The sequence below is a fragment of the Tachypleus tridentatus genome, chromosome 9, assembly GCF_004210375.1.
Source record: "Tachypleus tridentatus isolate NWPU-2018 chromosome 9, ASM421037v1, whole genome shotgun sequence".
NCBI classification, from domain to species: domain Eukaryota; kingdom Metazoa; phylum Arthropoda; class Merostomata; order Xiphosura; family Limulidae; genus Tachypleus; species Tachypleus tridentatus.
This window is the reverse complement of record NC_134833.1, coordinates 27,162,862-27,176,415: the sequence shown is the minus strand read 5'-3', so window position 1 is coordinate 27,176,415 and position 13,554 is coordinate 27,162,862. Positions and strand designations below refer to the sequence as shown.

General features: G+C 30.0%; 1 protein-coding gene across 8 annotated transcripts; it reads right to left on the bottom strand.

Moving 5' to 3' along the window:
* Window positions 1-638: 638 nt before the first annotated feature.
* On the bottom strand, window positions 639-13,511 carry LOC143224913 (lysophosphatidylserine lipase ABHD12-like). Of its 8 annotated transcripts, none has more exons than XM_076453382.1 (3): window positions 11,284-13,511; window positions 7,729-7,845; window positions 639-3,222 (listed from the first exon to the last, which is right to left on the bottom strand). In XM_076453382.1, the coding sequence occupies exon 3, from the start codon at window positions 3,201-3,203 to the stop codon at window positions 2,097-2,099; it is 1,107 nt and encodes a 368-aa protein (XP_076309497.1). In that variant the 5' UTR covers window positions 3,204-3,222; window positions 7,729-7,845; window positions 11,284-13,511; the 3' UTR covers window positions 639-2,096. The 8 variants fall into 8 exon arrangements, with proteins under 8 accessions (XP_076309497.1, XP_076309499.1, XP_076309495.1 ...); XM_076453384.1 differs by lacking the exons at window positions 7,729-7,845; window positions 11,284-13,511 and adding exons at window positions 9,286-9,426; window positions 10,259-11,269; XM_076453380.1 differs by lacking the exon at window positions 7,729-7,845.
* Window positions 13,512-13,554: the final 43 nt, after the last annotated feature.

Sequence of the window (13,554 nt, the reverse complement as noted above, 5' to 3'; positions counted from 1 at the left end):
AAGATGTTAAAAAATGTGTAATTCATATTTTATTCTCTTGTCCATATAAAACAATATACTGTTGTAAAGTGTCATTACTTTCTATCATTAACATGTATCATTAAAAAACAAAACTTGTACAATGGAAGTCCAAAATTTGTTTTCCTTTACAAAGTTTTTTTAAAAATCAATTCTACCCTTATAAAAACAAATATGAGCAAACTAGGTTTTTATATTACTGAACAGATAAACCACATAAACTGCATTTGTATATTCAAAAGAAATGGTATCAATTTTCTAGAAAAATTAATTTGTCAAAATTAAACAAAACTGAACACATAGAACATGTAAGCTGCACCTGTGAGAAATGAATTATGTTGGTAATATTCAAGCTATTAACTTAAATTACTGCCTAATACTTGAGCTATTTACTTCAGTCACTGACTATGAACATGGTTATACAATTCTTTATATTATATTTATGTTATTATATTATATTAGTGCCTCCTACTTAATGGTGTATTTTGATACAGCGTGCTTCTCATTATGTACATAATATTCAGTTTTATTCCTTTTAAATTCACAAATTCGTTTTTTGTGTTTATTCATAAGCCACTAAATGGCAAACAATTAGTAAATTACAAGCTTTGACAACTGAAACATCTTTAAAAATGTTTTATTGAACACAATGTAGTTACCCATATAGTCATTGTACAACCTCATAAATAAAGTAAAATGAATTTCATCTAACACATGTTCCATAAAAAAAACACAACCTAAACCAACCACCAAGTATTAACACCATCATAAATTGTTTAAGACAAAGTTAATATTCATAACAACTTAGGTACTTATTTTTAAATAACTCCTGCATAAAAAAAGTAAATACCATAAAATTCTACTGAATGTTTCTCATGTAAAACAAACTATAAAATTAGTAAGTGAAGTTAATTATTTAGAAACTTAAAAATATAAAACAAAAGAACAAACAGTCATCAGAGTAAAACTACCCTGTTTAAATAATAAACATAACATGCAAATACAGTACACAATATCAGTGAGGCAATAACCAAACATTCATCAATGAATCTCCACTGCCTGAAATAACTGTGTTATCTTACAACAAGAAAATAAGAACACTTAAAGTGCTTGAAATACAACACAGTGTAAAAGTCATTGGTGGTTGTATTCATTTACTACTTAACAAACACAATGTTGAAGTACTACTCTCCATAACTCCCACAGTGATACAAGCTCATAGGAAACGTTAAGTTAAATATATCACTATATTTGGGAGTAGAGGTGGTGGACCGTAAAGATGAAAACATGTCTGTGAGGCAATTAGGGTTATAACTTAATTTTAATTGACAGTAATGCTTAAAGTCATCAATCTTATTAACGTAAAGCAAATTGATATAATCATATAGGAGTTTGCATAATTAATTGGTTGGTTGTATCACAACACTGATTAGATGAAAGGTTAAATTGTTTTATTTTGAGTTAATAAAATGTTATATGACAAAATTAAATACTTCTGAAATTGAACATGACAATATTCAGAATGAAAAACATATAAATTAAGTGTTTGTATATCCTTCTTCAATACATTTAAGTTTGTTTGAAAAACTTTTCTCTCCTTACCTTGATAATATCATGAGCTGTACATTTGTAATAAACTGGTTAGAAAAAAAATGAAATGCTGCAATTATTACTCATACGATTTACAATAATTCCACCCCAACAACAATTTATACAAAGGAAAACAAAGTGGAATGTTTTACACAACCTTTTTATAAATACCAGTAATAGGGATGTTAAAAAATGTACATTGGTAAGGATAGTATACATGCAGTGTGACTTGAAACAAAAATACTTTAACTGTAACTCAACTTTTATACATATATATATATATCCATATAAAACATTTAAGTTAATGAGAACCAACAATCAAATGAATGCATGTGTGTTTTTTTATAACAATGATTTACATTTCCACAATTAATATTAGTAATACCTACAGTGAATGAGCAAATTTCATATAGTATAACAGTTAGTAAAAAAACAACTTGTATATAAGTAATAAAACCATTCCACTGTTACCACCAAATTTTAAACAATCATGAAATTCGAGATGCCAATTCCATGAAACTGTTAACAATCTCTGGCAAAGGTGGATACTTGAAAAGTTTCTGATGGCCAATTTTTAAGCTTGCATTTAAGGCTATGAATTCTGTTACCTTGTGTGGCCTGTCTCTTAAAGACCTTTGGTAAAGATCATAACCTAACTGAAAAGGCACTAAGTGGTCATCCTCTGCATGAAATATCAACACAGGAACCTGAACATCCTTTATCCGTTCCTCGACATCAAAATCTAAATCTTGCTGACAAGGAGCAGCAAAAAAGTAATAAAAGAATGGCATATACCGATGTATACTGGCCAACGGATGAAGACGAGTAAGGTCAATCACATTTGCAAATGGAGAGTCTAAGAAAAGAGCAACTGGATTGTGTACCAGTTCCAACTTGGAAACTAGGTTTATAGCTACAGCTGTTCCCATAGAATGTCCCCAGATGAAAAGCTGTGATGAGTTCACTAATGACCTCAACCAACTGTATACAGCTTCAGCATCCTTAACCATTCCAGGACCTGTTGTGTCACCAGATGAATCACCAAAGCCTCTGTAATCAAAAGTGATGACATGAGCATCAATACTGCTGCTGGTAAGAGTTTTATAGAGACCCACACGATGTTTGGAACCCCTTGTACCACCTGCTCCATGGAAATACAGAAACACTGGTCGTCCATCTTTAAAATCTTCACTAGTTACAGAAGTATCCTTCTGGTAATCATTGGCTCGACTCCTTGGAAAGACATGCCAAATACCTAGTCTTGAGCTTCCAAAATCCATAAAAAAATGGCGAGTATAATTAAGACCAAATTCATTAGGTGCAGAAAGGTTTTTTGAAAATGAAAAAAGTTCCACTCCAGGCATAATTACACAAAAACGACGTAACCATGGACAAGTTGCCCACCAAATAGGGATGAAGACAAAAAGAATGAAAAAGGCAATCATAAAGCCTCTGACGATAGCCAGAATATTTTGCCATGTTCTAAGTTTTCTTATATCATCATTGGTAACATGTTTGTAATTCTTTTCAAAGTAAGTCACATCTCTGAAGTTGTGGTTTTTGTCTCCCCTGTGTCGAATTGTATTTCCCTCCATTTCCAGCTTAAAGAACTGTCTACAAAAAAGAAAAAAAAAAAGACAGAAAGAGAAAGTCTGCTTTATTGACTTAGTCTTATGCAACGTTTAGAAACACATAGTTACCTTTGAAGAAATGTTGAAGGTTAAAAGTACAGATATATAACTAAAGAATAATCATCTGAGGCACTACGAGAAATATTCTGAGACATTATCTTGTCCAAACATAGAATGTACATTTGCTATACCTTTTTGGAGATGTTGTCCAATTTGCTAATAAATGGGGTTGCACTAATAGGTTTAAAATTCCTGAAACATTTCATTGGACTTGCACCTTTACTTTGAAGAATAAATAAACAAATCCCAGTCAGTGAATGCTAATGTGATATTTTTTAATCAATGATCATATGTTATTTTAATCAACAATTTTTATGTATTTTCAGTAAACCATATAATGAAAGCATATAAACTTAGTAAATTACCAAAGTCTCTAACCAAAGGAAATGACATTGACATCAATGCTGTGTAAGATGACTGGACTAACTAATCAATAATGTATCACTTACATATAAAATGAAAAGTTCATACAGACTATAAACTGCCAAGGCAATTATGGATAGATACACATTAACTTTATCAATGGAAAATACAAGGAACTGGTATACACATCCCAATTTTTAAATTTAACTTCATAGATAGTATGCTGTGTTTATTAACTCTATTAAACATACAGATTAAATTTAACAATGATAAACACATTAGTGATGCCTCACATCACTTTTTATACTTCACATTTGGCTGACTGTATTTACTGTCATATCACTTCAAAATAATTAACTTGTACTAAATGAAGGAGGATAAACACAGCCAAGTCCTGAATAATGAAAAGGCTTGGTCAAGGTATGAGATAATAACAAAATACAGTAAAGTGGAACCCCTTTGTGTCACAACACTGATTAGATAAAAGGTTGAACTGTTTTTTATTCTGTTAATGAAATATTATATGACAAAAGTTAATACTTCTTAAATTAAATGTGACATAATATTCATAATGAAAAACACACAAGGTTTCATATTATGTTCTGATATATATATGCTTTGTTGTTTTTTTTCTGATCTATCACCAGTGAATTTCAAATACTTCTAATAAAACTGCAGAGAACAATTTTTTAAGCCTAATTACAACAGAGAAGGAGAGAGAAGGGAGAGACATTACTGTCACAGTTTCAGTTCAATAGGTAAAGGTAATGGGTTAAATATATAAAACTAAAAAAAACCTACCAGTACTGTAATTAACAAAATGGTATTGTGCCATGCATGTTAGATACAAGTAAATAACAATTTATAAACTGTATAAACCAAAGAAAGAGATGCAGAATACATTTTATTCTGCTTACAATATTGGCAAACATTTTTTCCCTGTAGATGTCCAGTACATATTCCATAAAACAGTAGACTAATTACAATTTTAATAATATTCCTTTTTACACTGGAAAATCATAGTAATAGTTCTTTCATTTTGCTGGTAAAATAAATGCTATGTATACTGTATTAATTCATACAAATTGCACAACTGTAGTGAGAATAAAAAACAACTTGCAGTTTTTGTGTATTCACAAATATGTACACACAACAATTATTTATAAAATTAACATTTATTATATTTTTGGATAGGAACATTACAGTAAAAGTAAATTAATATTTACAATGAGATATATAAACAGCAAAATACTTACTACAGATACATACTTCAAAGACACTCTCAAATCAAATTGAAGTTAGTTGTTCACCTCGTTATATTTTGGATAAATAACATATTCAACCAATGTAGATGCACAAAACTAAAGTTTTTTTCCTTAAACTTTCCTTGTTATACATCTACTTAACACACAAACTTTTGCTTATTCAGTGGGAACACATCAGAGTAACTGCCCTGAAAATTTCTGCAATGTCACCTACATTTAAAAAAATGTGATGAAGCTCCATCTAGTGTATGAAGTTAGTACTCCAGTTTGTATTAACACACAGCATCACTCTTTTTTATTATTACATGTATCTCAATGAATGGTAATAACACAATAATGAATGTGATTACAATAGTTAATGATCAAAAAATGAATTGTTTGGTGCTTTATGGCACAAAGCAGCTTGGCTATCTGCGCAAAATAAATTGTAACACAGTTCTTAAAACACTGAATGTTTTTTTGGACATTAAAATACTTCAATAATATGAAATCAAGAATCATTATCCAATCTTTGAAATAGTCTTCTTATGATTTAACTTTAGGATTATTACTATAAACCTAATGTAGGATTTACCAAAAAGAATTGTACAATTTCATTGAACATTAATTTTCCATGGAACTTGGCTGTCATAATTTTTTTTTTCTCTCTGTCTAGAGACACAGAGAGAATAAACACTGTTGCCATTAATACACATATAACATTTGTGTTTAATATTTTGATTGCTTGCTGCTAATTTAGATCACTAAACATTATATGTTTTTTGTTCAAAAATGATTGGACTAAACATAATTTTGTCCTCTGTATCAGTCTGATTATACCTCTATCGAAATATCTATTTAGGTCTCGTATAGATGACTTTGAATACTGTGTAAAGTTTTGGTTTCTCCATTTAAGAAAATATATTAACTTACTAGAAAGTTGTTATTAGCAATAGTGTAAAGGAACCTATGAATTCCTGAAGATTAAAAGGTGAATTTTATACTTTGTCTCTGTATATCTACCCTTGAGAAATCTCAAAGAAAGATGGACCTAATGGTCCATGCCTACCTGAAAATTATGATACAGATATTAAATTTTTTGTTCTAAACTGTCTACACTGCATGTCTTAACCAACCATTTAAAACCAAGAAAAACAGGTTATGATATCATAGATGTGCCTTCATTTAAAGCAATAAAGAGTAATTTATCTTTGGCAACAGTGATTACTCACTGTTGCATTAAATGTAAACAAGAACATGAAAAGACAGGATTTCAGAAAGCCACCTGACTTATGATCACTCCTCATGCTTTTATTTTTCTGTAAAATAAACTGAAGTATAGCTCTTTAATCCATATACCTATCCAAACTTTATGAAATGGTACAAATCATTTCATAAGTTCATGAATCTAACATAAATTTTAAGCATGACACATCTACATCTGGGCTTCCAAAGATAAAACTTTTAACTTTTCCAGTTTGTATTCTTAACCATTTCACTCCCTACTTTCAGTCACAGACAAATCTTCTAAAACAATTTGGACACCACAAACAAAATCCTCCTGTCAAACTATACCTTTCCTCACAGCTAATTAAACAACTGAACCAGAAATGTTTCATCTGCCTTTGCATTCTTTTCAATATATTCATATTCTTCCTGTGACAAAGAGATTACTACACACTATTTCAAAACAAGTCCTCACTAAAGAATTGTATATGATGACAGTAATAACTTTTTTGTTCTTAAGTACAAAATTCCTAAAAAAAGAATCAAGAACCAAATTAATTATATTTGTCTTGGTTAAACAGGAAACAGAAAATGTTAAGATATTATTAACACCAACTAAAACCTTTGTTTTTCCATCCCTAATGAAGAGATACAAGTCTTATCTAAACGTCTTTGTCCAAGTGCATTACTTCATACTTTTCAAAATTATAACTCATCTTCTACAATTTGGCCCATTCACTGAGACATCAAAGTTCTCTCTCGCAGCAGAGGCAGTATTAACAAAATGGCTTCTTCTTAGTATTTTTACAATATAATGCCATCAGTAACAAGTACTATTTCTTATAAAAGTAATCTAAATCATTAACATACAAATTAATGAACAACAAATATCCTAATACAGACTTGTGAGGAACTCTTAGTGACAAAACTACAAACTTATCACCACTCCATATGTTCTAACAGTAAGCTAATTCACTCAGCTTTTCACTTATCCACAAGTATCCAACTGAATAATTTTTTTTGTGAAACACTTTGTCAAAGTTTCTTAAAAGACAACCTCAACTGAGTACCTAATTCCTCAAGTAGAGGTCTTATTAAAAAAACAAACTGATAATGAAAATATAAAAAAATTTAAAACTAAATTATTATTAATTAAACTCCAACTTTTTTCCCCTAAATGTCTTTTGATAACAGACTACAGAATTCAGACTAATAATGCTACAGTTTTCAAACTCACTTAATCTTTCCTTTTTAAAATAAGGCCTCAAACTCATAATATTTCAAATATATGTGGCTTCTATGGTATCAGAAAACATCTTCAAAATAACAAAACATTCCTATTATCTCTCTGCTGAGCTTATTCAAAGTTTTAGGATAAATCTCATCAAGACCAAAAGGTCAATTCTCAAGGGCTTTTCTGTAATACTAATTTTTTTCAACACAAGTAGAATTTAAGTAAAAAATTTCACCTTCATTAGTAAAATCTAATTAAAAATTAATAAAGTTCCATTGAAAAGTTGTTAAAATGAATATTATCCTAGAATCCTTTTTACAGTTAACATAATTACTAAAATCTTTCAACTCAAATTTGGCACCTTTTTTTTATACACCATTTAAGCCAATGGCTTTTATAATTTCTTGAATGGCATCATAAGCATTTCCAAAATCAGGTCCCTTTTACCAACTCCATTCTTCTGGGAGAAGGAACCCAACTGTTTGGAGAAAATGAGGTATTACACAAAACATTAATTTCAATGTTCTCATTTATTGTTTATTAACTGTAGTTAATATATGAATGCTTTTTAAAATGCATTGTTTTACCTATGATATACTTTCTAGCCACAAGGTTATCCTAGTTGGGTAATCAACCTTCCACATGAAGAAATTCATTAAACATGAAAGAATATTTGGATATTCTATTCAATAGGTATGCCAAAGGTTGAATTGAAGCAATATGCAGAATAAAAAAAATCTAAAGTGTCAAATTAATTATAGTCACCATCAATGGGTTGTACTGAAATATATTTTCCCATCTCTAATGTTAAAATTTCTACATTTATGCATACAAAATGAGTGTTAACCCAAGTTCTGATAATACACAGTTACTGGGAAGATTGCTTTCTTTTCAACCATCTTTCTACAACAGAAAGACCCTTATAATTGGAGGAAATAATAACAAGTATTAAAATTTGAAAATTTAAAGTTGTGTAATTGTAGTAATGAAACCTAAAAATAATTTACATGTGATAATTCTGAAAGAAGAACAGTATTATTGTAGAAAAAAATTTACTAGATGCAACTGTTCTTAAAACTTTTATATCCTTTGACAAGAACTTAGCTATGGTGAAATAAAAATTCTTGGTTATATTTAAAAGCACAAAGATTATAGTAGCCTTATTTAAGGCTATTGGCAAGATCCCATTTGGGAAACTGTTCAGTTCCTGTCTTATGTGAAAATGTTTAGACAATAAAAAGATTGCAGCAATGGACAACTACAATGTTATGTAATAATCTAATCCTTAAAAGAGGCTAAGTTTTCGGAATTGTTTTATTTTCAGGAAAGAGAAAAAGAATTAGAGAAGACCTGATTCAGATGATCAATATTGAAAAGTTAGACAATTTTTGATTTTTCCTTCCAAAGGTCTGTACAACTAACAGAATAAAAGAATTGGAAACATAAACATGCATATCCTAAGTAAACAGATCTAAACTTTGGAGATTTTGATTGTTTTCTATTTTTATTGAAAAATATAAATTTGCATATTTGTTCATGTGGTGTGCATTGTAGTCTACATTACTGTAAACTTTTGTTATTTAAGTAAGTGAATATGGACAGCTTAAAGGTTTTTGTTTTATTCCTTTGGCAGCTGAAGTAGTAGTTTCAATGTGATGCAAAGATATCTCATGCTGTATTTTTATTTCCTGAGATTCTGACAGAACAAGTTAAAACCTAGAAATTTTTAAACATAACATGAACTTTAGAATATTTATTTTATATTATTAAGACTGATTACTTACTAATCAAGAAACACTGGAAATATTTCTTCATATTGTAGGATAGATATATTAATATGCTAAAAAGGCTACCTCAGTGACATAAAGATTAACTAATTAAACTAGAAGTACTGTAAGAAGTTGAAACAGATGCATACATTTATAGTGTAGTACAGAATAAATATATGATACATAATTTGGTAGGCTTCAACATTTATAGGGTTTTAGGCATCTTAATTTCCTGGTCTGAACATCTTGGTAAGTGTGACCTAAGTATCTCTGAACCATATTCTTGAAAACTAATAGAATGAAAAAACAAAGTTTAAGGTTTAAAAAAAAAAGAAAAAAAAGACTAGGCTCCAGTGAAAATGCATTTTTTTAAACATAAAAGTCAAATGGACCCTTGTTGTCTTTGTGTTATACAGTTATGCCAAACATTTTACAATATTCTGGAATCTAGACCAAGACTTTTTCTAAACTCACTTATTTTTTTTAAACTGTACACGTGTTCTCTGATATTGTTTTATGTTCATAATCTTTATTCTTGTTAAATATGAAGAACAGATACAGTCATGAAAAGTTACATTTCCAAAAACTACAGTTTGGTTTCAAACTGCCTACAGATGGAAGAGATCTGTTCAAATTGACTAAACTTTTACTAATTTGTTCATTCTTTAAAATTATCATCTTAAGCTATATACTTAAAAATGTACCAAATTTACAGAACACGCAAGAATAAACTGGTCACAAGTGATAATATATTAGTTATTAAAGGCAAAGCTCAACTTATCTTCAGCATAAATCACTAGCTACACAAAAACTTTAATTGAAAATAACTCCTCCACAATATCTACATGATACATCCATTTTATAGTGGGCTTATTATGAATAAAAACTATCTAATTATATAACTGAAAAAAAACAAGATTAATAAATACTTTTATTAAATTATATGAATATATTCACAATTTAACTTTATCGTCAACATCACTCATCAACACAAACTAAAATGTAAAACAGAAATTCAACGATTATATTTTGATTCATTTTTACGTAACGTATTATAATTTTGTTTTTTTAAATATCGACCAAAAAAAAGTTAAAGAGGTATCTAAAGAAAATATAACATACCAAAATCTCCGAGTACCTAATACGAAAACACCATTTAAAAACAGTTGTTATTTACTAATCCTTTTGACTGCCACTAGCGTACGTGGTTTCAAAACCGCTGTCAATCCAATCTCAGAAACGTTATGTCGAACCATGTCCTTGAACTCTGAAGAATATTCGAGTTCAATAACCTTTTTCCATAACCATTCCAACAGGAACTGAATAAACATGACCTACTTTACATTTTTAGCTATCTGCCTGCTGTTATTGTTAGTTCTCAGATTCCTTTCAATTATGGGCGTGAATCAATGAAAAAAAATCCATTTTGAGACTTTACAGTTTGGACATAGATGGTTCGAACAGCTAACGAAGAAAACTATTGTTTACCATAGCGACAGATGTACAACGTTTCGCCAAGGTTTATTGTAATCATCAATTACATTATTTCCTGTGTTAAACTTATAACAGTTTTCTTCATTACCCATTCATCTTCAAACCGTTCTCGAGCTTTATATGGTCATGAATCTTATACGTAATTAGAACTCAAAACACATTTTATTTATGTTTCAAACTTTCAGTAGTATTTGTGTATAAATATTAATCTGTGTTTTAACATCATATTACTCATTTAACAAGTTTTAAATCAATGCATGTGACTAAACTTTTAAATGTAAAAATAGTATCATATGTACATATATATATGTATACATACACGTACAATTAACCTCCATAAAACGTAAAACATTAATAAACTGGAAGATCTATGGTTCACGCGTGCTTCCAACAATAAATAAAAACTTAATTTCCAAAATTGCAGTTTCGGTATTACTAAGAGTAGCTTCATTGCCAGTGGTGAGGTCGACTTTTTTCTTTTTGTGTGTCATGTTTCCTAATATAAAGTTTAATTTAAATTTACTTATTACAAACTTACTTTCTAAAAATAAAACCATGTGGAATAGCAAATATATATCAGTATAACTGCAGATAACGGTACTACTTTATACACGTGTAATAATTACAAATAAATAAGTGTAATTGAAACGTACCAGACTGCCGTACATCTTTTCTGCGACGACGATTACCCCTTTCGCAACTATCTACCGTTAGATGTCGCTTTTCAAATATATATATTTTAAAACATGTACTTTTTGTAATAGTTTTATAAGCTCGTAATTTTACACTAAATATTGAAATTATTTAAAGTTATATGTAAATATCTATCAGTAAACATATCAAATGTTGAGTTTTCATTCATCACACAATGTCCAAATTTAAAAATATACTGAGACATTAATACTTGTTTGTTGATTAAACGCCAAACTATACTTTGGACTACCTATGTTGCCCCAACACACGCATCAAAACTAGATTTTTTAGCGTTATATATAATGTTTCTACTCGAATAAAAACTTGCGATACCAAAATACTTAGGATAATAAGAGAAACGTTTATAATTAATGTCGTTAAAGTAGGACTATTATGAAAAATATATTTGTGGTATGGAGTGTAATTTTAGCATTTCCTGCCTACTTAACTGTAGTGTAAGATGAGTCTTTTCTGCTCGTCTATAATTATCAAAATATTTCACACAAACAAGTTTTCATACCGTTTGGGTTTTTTTACAGTAAAACGTAAATCGTGGTATTAGATACATTTCTTCATAATTATTTATTGTTATACATCATTCGCTTTTTGTGTCACGTGTATTTCCTCCAGTGGCGGATTTAAGGTTGTGTGGGTCAAATGGCTAACAATTATTGTGGGCCCTACACCTCATGTAATCTTACATCGAATAAAATTAAGACCATGAGCTCTGGGGTTGAGTCCACTCTAACCCCTACCTACATAAGCGACTGATCTTTTCGCCAGAAATATGACAGTATAATAAAACAGACCATGTGAAGGAGGGCAGTAATCTTTCCCTTTGGCGGGGCAGGTAATATCTCAAGGACGTACCCATTTTCTACGAGAATGACCAATAGTGACGTGGATAGCTCCTACTCACCGAAATGGGTTTCACTACAGTTTTTGCTTACAGTAATGGGTTCTTTTAGTCTGGAAAGGAATACAGAATCTACCTTATTTATTTATAGGGTTCATAGTAAAAGAGCTGCCCATTGCCAAAAGAACTGTTTTTATTTGCTTCTGAACATTGGTTAGTGCATTTTTGCCAGGATAATTTGTGACGAGTTTTTTTCATTTATTCGTGATTATTTAAAACTGAAATGTTTATACAGACACGCCACGTCATTAAGCTTTTCATGCTCAATCTGACAATCATGTAAAGCAGTTATTACAGAAGACTAAGTCGTATGGCTGCCAACTACAAAAATTACCATCCAACCCTGGAGGCTTTCTATAATACATCAAATGTACGAGAACTACATTTTCAGCACTTATTTCAAAACCATACCACACAAATTCACAATGTGCCGTCTCACTTGAATATATCTTCGTATAGAATGGCGTGAATACAGCATTAATTCGTTTTATTTTCCAACCATTCAAGGTATTTGATAGTTGAATCGATATTTTAAATTGTGGTTTTTCCAGGTGAAGATCTTGCTTGGTCACGTTTCAAACCATTACTTGGAAAATGAAAATTGCGATTTATTTCTACATTTTTTTTCAATTATCCGGTGAACGTTATTCAAAATCCAATCCATCTAACGATAAAAAATTAGTTTATCTTATTTCCAATCTTTCTTGTACTTACGATTTTATGGAACAAAAAACGAAGTAACACTGTTGTTTTAAAACATGGAAGGGATGCAAAAAAAAAAAACTTTTCCAATTTTGGTTTAACTTACCTGCTTTCACTGGGTTTGACCTTTTATATAACTTAAAATTTGTGTATGTATACCACATTGTTATATAGGATATGCCTTTATTACAATGGCTTTGGACAATTTAAATTTTCCAAAAATCAAATATCACTGCTTATTATGCTCTTACTTTAGAATTAAGAATAACATTACAAACAGATGCTGCTCTCTGACCACTTTGCCAATCCTTTGTATAATAATTTCTAGATGCCTCTAGTTACTTAGACTATCAGTTTTAACCAACTGATTATGGAGAGCATTTCACCATTAAAATAATACACCTGCCACAGTCGACAAACTATAATTCACATTAATATATACCAGTGGAATATTTTTCTACATTTTTTTTAACTACACATTTGTTTCTTGCACAGGATGAATTACTACTTTTTGTCTGCATACACATCCAGTTACTGTGATGTATTGTGTAAAGATCTGTTGAGAAACAAATGACATTCCAGCATTTGATATACAGCTGTGGTCCTACAGTGT

Excerpts from the sequence above, each read along its gene's own strand:
- LOC143224913 (XM_076453377.1), bottom strand. The coding sequence starts at position 6,555 with ATGAATATATTGAAAAGAATGCAAAGGCAGATGAAACATTTCTGGTTC. Across the intron at positions 3,223-6,481 it reads TTAATTAGCTGTGAGGAAAG|ACAGTTCTTTAAGCTGGAAA; the intron begins GTATAGTTTGAC and ends TCTTTTTTGTAG.